Source organism: Phalaenopsis equestris, unplaced genomic scaffold (genome assembly GCF_001263595.1).
Source record: "Phalaenopsis equestris unplaced genomic scaffold, ASM126359v1 Scaffold000531, whole genome shotgun sequence".
NCBI lineage: Eukaryota > Viridiplantae > Streptophyta > Magnoliopsida > Asparagales > Orchidaceae > Phalaenopsis > Phalaenopsis equestris.
The window spans coordinates 86,477-96,479 of NW_018164971.1; the positions used below are offsets into that span (position 1 = coordinate 86,477).

At 34.4% G+C, this 10,003-nt stretch overlaps 1 protein-coding gene across 1 annotated transcript; it reads left to right on the plus strand.

Annotated features, from left to right (window-relative positions):
- The first annotated feature begins 525 nt into the window (after positions 1 to 525).
- Positions 526 to 3,882, plus strand: LOC110028828 (peroxidase 12-like). The gene is given in 4 exon segments (XM_020730834.1): positions 526 to 828; positions 1,086 to 1,280; positions 3,160 to 3,263; positions 3,265 to 3,882. Coding segments are annotated over 4 exon segments (1,014 nt in total). The 5' UTR covers positions 526 to 591; the 3' UTR covers positions 3,743 to 3,882.
- The last annotated feature ends 6,121 nt before the right edge of the window (positions 3,883 to 10,003 follow it).

Consider the following 10,003-nt stretch of genomic DNA (forward strand, 5'->3'; position numbering starts at 1 on the left):
GGGACAGCTTATAGGGGGGGGCGGTGTTTTGAAAATACTGCCGTACCGTTTGGTTCGCATTTTTCGTCAGCTTATCCGAAACTGCGTTTGAGTTTTTATACTAAACGCAGGCCGCGGGCCGACCCCTGCGGCCGGCCCATTTCAGGATAAGCTACTTATCCTGAAACGCACAAGCTGCCCCAAACAGACCAAGTGACATATATATATAACAATTTAAATTTAGGTGTTAGATATTAAAATACATAAAAACGTAGTGGTATGTCTATAAATCATCAAAATGAAAGTTGACATTTATGTATATACCATCCAATTGCTATATAATTGCATACTAAACACCTAAACATTAATACAACTCAAATATTTCATATCATGGCAGAAAGACTATCACTCTTTAAAAAAGATGGAGTGCCACATCACCAAGCACATTAATGTAGTCTTTTCATTCACCAAACAAATTGCTTTCGTTGGAAAAATTACGATGCTTGCCACTCATCATTCGCACAGTATTGATGTCTTTATAAAGTCACCGATGCTGCAGCTCCCGTCCAGCATACAGAAAAGAAGTGTAGACTAAGCCCAGCGGCTTACCCGATGGCCTCTATGCTCCTCTGCATCCTAGTCTCTGCTCTCGCTTTCTTCTCCTGGCCGGCGCCGGCACTGTCGCAGAGCCTCCCGCCCATAGTAAACGGGCTCTCCTTCTCATTCTATAAGGCAAGCTGTCCTAAGCTGGAATCCATTGTCCGAGACTTTCTTAAGGAGCAGTTCAAGAAAGACATCGGGCTTGCTGCTGCGCTTCTGCGCGTACATTTCCATGACTGCTTTGTCCAGGTATCGTAGTACTCATTTCTGCGGGAACGGCTTGGCTAGAACTTGGAGTCTAGATTTGTGTAAATCTCGACAAGATTAAAACCTTAAAATTAATTGGTTTGGTAATTCTTAAATATTCATAAAATCTGGCAAATTAATGGACTTTATGTATTTATATGACATACATCAAGTTTAGATTTTGCTTAAATCATGCGTAGAATATGACTGATACGACACTGCCCCTATGAGATAATGATTTATAATGAGTGGTGATGCAGGGGTGCGACGGGTCGGTGCTACTGGACGGATCGGCGAGCGGTCCGAGTGAGAAGAACGCGCCGCCAAACTTGACATTGAGGCCGGAGGCCTTCAAGGCCATTAACGACATCCGAGCTCTGATCGACAGCAAATGCGGCAGCGTGGTCTCCTGCGCCGACGCGCTTGCCCTTGCAGCACGGGACTCCGTTTCCTTGGTATTAATCTCTTCTCTATCTGTCTGGACTGCCAAATTTTTCTTCATCAGAGCTCATCGAAGTGAAAATTTATTATTTCCGTCGTATATCACGGCCATCGTTTGGACGCACAATCGCCCGGACGTGGCTCGAATTGCTAATCTCTCCATCAAATCTATGAATATACAAGATTAAAGGAAAGGCTGGATACATGATTATAAATTTACTCTAAGAAGCATATATTAAAAATATATTTTATCTTTCTATTAATTTATGGAAGATTTATATGCATACCACACAATTTTTATGTAGGTACATATCGAGTACCAAAATTTTATTTTTTCATTCATTTCTTATTTTTTTAAAAAATATATTTTATTTTAAAAATAATGATATTTTTGATGTGATGTAAAAAAATTGTGTGATCTAAAATGCAAAGATAAAATTTAAGTTATAAGATATGGGGATACGTACCATTTGAGTGCTATGTATGTAAATGTTAGGATACGTAGGTCGTAAGAGTTGGGTCTCTGTATGTAAATGCCCCTTTTTATTTATTTTAAAATTATTACTTATCGATTTTCTATAGGATAATCTGGCCCAATTTTTTCCCAACAAAATATTCTTTTATCTTCATCTATTCAGCTCCATTTCTCAGTGTGCTCTAGACCTCATGTTCAGAATCTGATCATCACGCAGGGAACAAAAAATATCTATATGGGACAATATTCCTAAAATAAATATTTTTGGTACAGGGAGTTGTCGCACTCATCCTCTCAAATAAAACATTAGAAATAATTATTTGAAGAGCATTTTTTGTGCAGAGTCCTGACGTAGTTTTACGTGCCGCTCATGTTATTCCTGAGTTATTTTCAGGTTATTTCTCGGTTATTTTCAATAATCTCTTATTTCTGGGTTATTTCGGGATTATTGTTATTTCTGGATTATTTCAATAACCTGAGTGGCACGTAGAGATACGTCAGGAGTCCATACAAAAAAATTAGACAATTATTTGAGGCTGAATTCACGAGTGCAAGAGACCGAAAAATATTACGTCCAAAATAAGTGAGGATGATTCGGATTTCTTTGGTATTTTTATAATCTTAGTTCTATGGCATTGCAAAATATCATTAATCAGTTAATTTTTTAACTTCATTCATCTAACTTATAAAGTTAAAAATTCATTCTTATCATAATTTGGTGTGCGTATTTGCATATAAATACGTTTATATTATAAAATATGCTAATTTTATATATGTGGAATACATCCTTTGCAGAAAAATTTGCTTTTTAGGTTGGTGTTGATTTTATAAGGTCATTTAGAAAATTCAATTGAACATTTTTTTTGCAACGTTGCAATTAATAAAACTTGTCTTATAATATTATACATTAAACAACATTTAAAAAAATCTATAAATGTACAAATTAATGTGTTTATAAATATTCTATACTTATACCTGTTATTTCTGAGAAATAATTATTTGTAGGTTAATTTTCATATATCAATTCTTTTATTTTATCCTAAATTACGGTCAGTGGCACGTGACAAAAAGCTTGGAGTCATCCCCTCGCTGACCGCGTGTCAAGCACGTAGAAAATTCGTCAAAGAAAAACTTGGAGTGAAAAAATAAAGCCGATTATGTCCACTAAAAATTTGTTTAGCTTGAAATTACATAATTTGTAGTCGTGATCATATTCGTACGCTAATACTATTTGCACGCGCTCGCGTAATATTTTTTCAATAAATTGGTGCACAAGGAAAATGAAAAAACAAGTCATTGGAGTCAATCAATTTTTACTCATTTATTTAATTTTTTAGATTTAATATTTATAAAGTGAATATTTAACGAAAAAAAAAAATGTTAACTGGTCTGAAAAATTGTGGTCGGCTACATGACAGTCAGGCGGTCCCCGCTACAAAGTCCCGCTCGGCCGCCGCGACGGTCTAACCTTCGCCACACGCAACGCCACGCTCGCCAGCCTTACCGCCCCGACCTTCACGTATCAATCTCGACGCCGCCGACCTCGTCGCCCTCTCCGGCGGCCACACCATCGGCCGCGGCCACTGTGCCTCCTTCTCCAACCGCATCTTCCCTTCTCGTGACCCTACCATGGACCAGACCTTCTTCAACAACCTCCGCCGAACTTGCCCGTCTTCCAACTCCAACAACACGACTGTGCTCGACATCCGTAGCCCCAATGTTTTCGACAACAAGTACTACGTGGATTTAATGAACAGACAGGGGCTTTTTACATCAGATGAGGATTTGTATATGGATTCGAGGACGAGGCAAACGGTTTTAGATTTTGCGCTGAATCAATCGCTTTTCTTTGAGAAGTTTTCATTTTCGATGGTGAAGATGGGGCAGCTGAGCGTGCTGACTGGTGGAAATGGGGAGATAAGGACTAATTGTTCGGCGAGGAATGGGGGGAGGATTTCGATGTTGCCTGTGGATGAAGAAGGAGAAACTGCTGCTTATTAGGTTTGGCTTCGTTGTGTGGATGTAGATTATTGTAATAAAAACGGTCCGCTGTTGTATACCTTGAGGTTTGGGAATCTCCTTGAATTGAGCTTGCTACTCTGCTCGAGTTTGGTGATAATAAGATACTGTATTTTGCGCGTAACATGTTTTGTGGCAATTTTAAATTCTCTTTTCCCTTCGAAGCACTTGCTTGTTACGAAACTCTTTAGTAGGGTATGATTGGCTCGGGCCGTGATCTGTTGGGCCGCTGCTCTTGCAATACTTGCATGTTATGTGGTTGAAACGCTATGCAGCTGTATTTTAAAGTGATATCATGGTTGTGTTTTCATGCTTACGATAAGAGTTATGAGAAAACAATACGGAAATGAAGAAATCCACCCAACAACAATCAAACACAATGCTTTAAATAGTTTGTTGTTAAGTTGATTTGCTTGCATCAACGAAAAGGGAGGGTTTACTAGCACCGGATGAGAGAAAACAAAAAGAATTGAGGTTACAACTCACACTTCTCACCATCTTGCTCTCTCATGTACCCTAAATTTCTTTTATAGAAGAGGATCAGGGCATACAAGAAAATAAAACCAAAAGATCAAATTATCATTTATTACAATCAAGTCATAAATACACATCTCCATCTCATCTCTTACTTTCAGATAAGTGAGGGATGATCAAATGAGCTTCGAACTCCAATTCAGCTATATCAAAATGGTTGTCAATGTACCCCCTTTCTAAAAGGATTAAGCTTAGCGTAGTTCTTTAAAATGTCTGACTGGATAATCAATCTTGAGCTCGAATGTTCACCAAACTCCTACAATATGTGAACTTCTGAACTAATAGTACCTACGTGAGCATGCCCGCTGGATTTCTCTTTCATATCTATTTTCTTTAACAAAACTATGTCATCATCAATCAAATCCTGGATAAAACCCTAGATAAAATGGTACCACACATCAATGTGCTTGGTACGAGCATGATGAACTGGATTTGTGGCTAATAATATCATACTATGACTGTCATTGCACACCTTGTACTCAGCCTCCGACAGTAGACAAAAAAACTAACCTCAACTGACAACCTCCTGTCAATGTGAATAAATAGCCAATAATAGATCTTCGTCCATCCTTATCACTTGCATAGTCCGAGTCAGTGTAGCCTACACACAAATCTGCAATAGTTGATTGCATCTCGAAAACCAAACCAACATCAATTATACCCTTCATATAACTCAAAATACTCTTCAGAGCCTGTCAGTATTTTTTTCCTAGATCATGCATGATCCTGCTCATAATATCAACTGCTTGTGCAATGTTCGTTCTAGTATAGACCATAACATACATCAGACTGCTCACTGTTCAAGCATAAGGAACTGATCACATATCTTTCCTTTCTTGATCATCTTTAGGACACTCATATGAACTCAACTGAAAATAAGATGCAATAGATAGCCTTATCACCTCGCTCGAGTCATCAAACCCAAAATTATTCAGCACCTTCAAAACAAATGCTCCTTGCAAAAGCCAACCCTTTTCAGCTAACTTATCTCTGAGAATCTCCATATGCTAAGAATTCTGTGAATTTCACGTAACTTCTTCATTTCAAAATTTTTGAACTGTTGATTCATAATCCTATCAATCTCAATCTGACTAGTAGATGCAATCAACATTATCATCAACATATAGAAACAAGTAAATAAACTCACAGTTAGCCAACTACTTGAATTATGCACGATGATCATACTGGCTTTTTGTGTGTTCCTGTCCCCTCATGAATTGAGAAAATTTTTTATATCACTGTCGTGATGACTGCTTTAACCCATATAATGAATTATACTGTTTGCAAACCAAACCTTTTGATACTTGATATCCAGGTGATTGGATCATGTAGATCTCTTGCAATTTTCCATGTAGAAACCCAATCTTCACACCAAGTTGTTCCAAGATCAATCGTACTTTGTTACAAGTGCTAAGAAAACAGGAACTGAGAGTTGCTTGACCACTATGGAGAAGGGAGAACACCTCATCATAAGCGATTCCTTCTTGTTGGGCAAAGCCTTTTGCCACAAATTTTACCTTGTATTGGACATTAGGTCCATGAGATCTTCATTCTTTGCATAGAACTATTTGCACCCGATGGTTTCCTTCCTGCATTTATAATGTAAATTAATATTATGTAAGAAACAAACAATATTTAAACATGTAAATTTCATCTTTACCATTTGCTTAAACCAGCCATGGAAGCTATCATTCTCGATATATGTTGATGTGAGATGTGTATGATGTCGTTTTTTCTCTTCTCACTATTAATGAAAATATTTTTGTACGTACCAATGTTATTGTAATGACGAAGCATATATCTATGAGCTTGTATTAAAGACTTTTCATGTAACACATATGATACTACCTTGGCTAATGGAATTTCTGTGCTTGGAAATTTATAAAGGTTTTTTATGTTATTTGATAAAAAATTTTGAAATCGTTGCATTATGTGAAAATTCAGCTCATTCAAGTTATTGAGAACAAAACTTTATTCCTTCTTCAGCAATGTAACCCTTAGCAATTGATCTTTTTGATTTTGCTTTATTACCAATGTAATCTTTTGATAAAGAGAAGAACCTAAACATTATTATTATTATTAAATTTATTTTTAGAATGAATTAAAAATTAACAAGCAAATAAATATATCTTACTTTTCAAATGGATACATCCATCTGTAGTGAATTGGACCACCAAATTTGGCTCTTCAACCAAATGAATAAGTGAACCATAATTGTAAAAAAAGTAGGGAGAAAGTGCTTTTCCATTTTGCATAATATCATTGTAATTTTTTTCTATAATTAGTGTAATTTATCTAACTCACTTGGATTAATAACCTAAGAAAATGTCGATTTTAAACATTGTGCTATCTCCAAAATAATGCTCATAACCTCTTTTGATGGTGTACAAGAACTAAGGGCAATAGAAAGAAGATCTTCAATAAAAACATGACAATAATGACTTTTTAATCTCATGATTTTACAATCAATAGCGTTTATAGACCTAGAAATATTTAATGAATAACCTTTTGGAGGTTTCATATTCTTCAACACCTCGCGGAATATTAATCTCTGCTTTTTTGACATTGTGAAGTAGGCTGGAGGGAAGAAGTAATCACCATTTTCCAAGAGTTGTGGATGTAAATCTCTTTTTATACCAATGTCAACTAAATCATGACGTGCTTGGAAGTTATCTTAAGATTTATCAAGACTTAATAAAGTGCCGACAATATTGTCACAAATATTTTTTTCTATATGCATGAAATCAAAATTGTGAGGCAATAAATTAGTCTTATAACATGGCATGCTAAAAAGAAATACTCTACTTCTTCCATTTACAAGTAATGTCTGATTGTCCAACAGGTTCTCCGGAATGAAATATCTTCAAACATTTTATGATTGACTTTGAAGGTTCACCAAATTTGAAGTTTAAATTTTCAACATCAGATAAAATTGTACTTTCGTTACAACTGTGAGGTGCACTTCTGATTTCTTCTTTATTATCAAAATGAAATTTTTATTTGTGAAATATATGATATAATGGCAACCAACGTCGGTGACCCATATAAGAGAACTTCTTACTCTTATACAACCATAAGGACTCTTTATTTCCAGCACAACAAGGACAGACAAACCTTCCTTTTGTACTCTATCTAGGTAATATTCTATATTCAGGAAAATCATTAATAGTCCATAATAAAGAAGCACGCATTGTGAAATTCACTCCATTTGTAGCATCAAAGCACTGAACTCCATGCCATAACTCAAGTAATTCTTGAATTAATAGTTTAATATTAACATCAATATTATTTTAGGGCTTTTTTCTCCAGGTTGATAAGATGAATGAGCTATGTTTCATACCAATCCACAACGGCATATTATAAACAACTAAAATCAGACGACAAATATTGTACGTACTACTCATAAGCTTGAATGAACTCAAACCATCTACATCCAATCTAAAACAAAAAAAATATGATAGTATGAAGCAAATTCAGGATACTGTAAGTCAGATGATTTCCTAGCTTCTCCATCTGTCAGATGTATTAACCATGTTTATTTCTATGTTTAGCATGCCAAACCATGTTTATTTCTATGTTTAGCATGCTAAATCATGTTTACTGTAGAATTTTTTGATTTAAATAACCTTCAATCTTAGAATCAATGAATGCTATCAAATAATTTTTGGTGCCTTCATATAAGTTGTCTTCTATTCAATATTAATTTTTTTCTGAGTAACATTCCATCTCGATGAGCCACAAGTGTCACATACCTCTTGATTAGACTTCTCTTTCCAAAATAACATGCAATTCTTAGTACATGCATCTATCTTTGTATAACTGAGATCAAATGCTCTCATCATTTTTTTCTCCTCGTATGTGTTCTTAGGAAATGAACTGTTGTTGGGTAAGGCTTCTAGTAATAGCTCCAGTAAAATATCAAAAGATCTTGCAGTCCATGAGTGTATACATTTCAAACAAAATAAGTGCAATATAAAAGATAATTTTGTGAAAGACTTACACCCTGTATATAATTTTGCTTCTGCATCTTCTAACAACCTCTTTAAACTTTGATCATTACTTGTTGGATGAGATTTAGATGTTTCACAATCGATAGTTGGATTGTTTGAATTATTTTCTGCGGTAAAAGTGTCCCTTATTAATCATTCTATATAATTCATGTTTGGATCTTTTGCTTGCATTTGCGATTGTTGAATATCAAATATGTTGTTTATCATTTCATATTCTACCTCTTCACTGATAGGGTTGCATTCTTCCCAGTGTCGGTTCCACATGACAACCAAGAAAAATTCCTCTAGATATTAAATTATCTTTGACATAGTCCATAGTATAGAAAAATCTGTTAATGCAAACTCTATAAGGACATAAAATTTTAGTTAAATTTTTGCTCTTAGTTGCAAACTCCAAGAAACTTTCTACACCTCTTTTGTATTCGAGAAACCATCTAGGTTTTTGCATCCAACATCTATCCATTATAAGATAAAAGATTGTCTAACTCATTGCACATTAATAAAACATTAAGGCAATTAGTTGAATCAATTAAAATATGAAATAAAAGTAAAAGGGATAAATGTAATATAATGTGCGTAAATTTTGTTTGACAGGTTTATAAGGATTTAGTAGGATTGAGTTAAAAGAAGTTTTCATATTACTTAAAACATAGCAGCTTATCCAAAATAAACATATACACATCAAAATTAAACATAAAATTATCATTAAGTTACTAGTTTAAATAAGAATTTAAATAGTGCATCAAATTTGCATATCTCAAGTTGTTTTCAAATTAACCTAGATAAATTATATAATATGAAAAAAAACATGCATCATAACAGACTGAGCCTCCATCTTTTAAAAAAATACGATAGAGCATTACGAGGTTATTTTACTAGGAGACACCAAATCCTGACAATCATTTAATTTCATTTTCTAACGAAGACTTTTCCCAAGTTTGTTACTGTAATTATGAAATTTGATGAGATTTTTGGCATAAACTTATAAAAGACATAAAATAGCTTATGGGAAATTTTGCTCATTATAATGAAGACTATGAAGCACCTTCTTTATCATTATATTATTATTGTAAACATAAAAATTGTCATTAAGTTCTGGTGGCATGTGGAGTATTTAATGTTGAAATAGTATTAAACTCTGATCTATCTTGCATAATAAGTTCATTTAACTGTTTCATTATGTGGAGTAATTTTTTTTTAAATTTTTCTTCAATAAATTTGTGACATTAAAAATCATCATCTTATTCTCAATTTTTTTTCCTTAATACATCCAAAAAAAACCAGGTTTAAGCTTTTATGCCAAGGGCCCTAAAGAGACTGCGAAATTTTTTTATTTCTCTTCTAGAGATAGCTCAAAGTGCTCTTCCTGAAGAACTGAGAGAGAAAACACCTGTTAGAGCTGGGGTATAACTTATAACTACTTACAATATGCTTTTCTTCTTATGATAAGCTGAATCCCAGAATAGTTGTCTAGGAAAACTTTTTTTTGACTCTGTACTTTTGTATTCGTGCAGACTACCACAGATCTGAGATAGTTGGGAATTGAAACTTCTGAGAAACTTTTGCAAGCAGTAAACATTTATATTGTTCCCATATGCAGGTTTGGTTTTTATTTAATCTGAGAAATGTTTGGTTTTCTTCTTTCAAAAGATGATAGCTTATTGTAAATTCTAATGGCATATTTTTCTTTGCTAGCAAG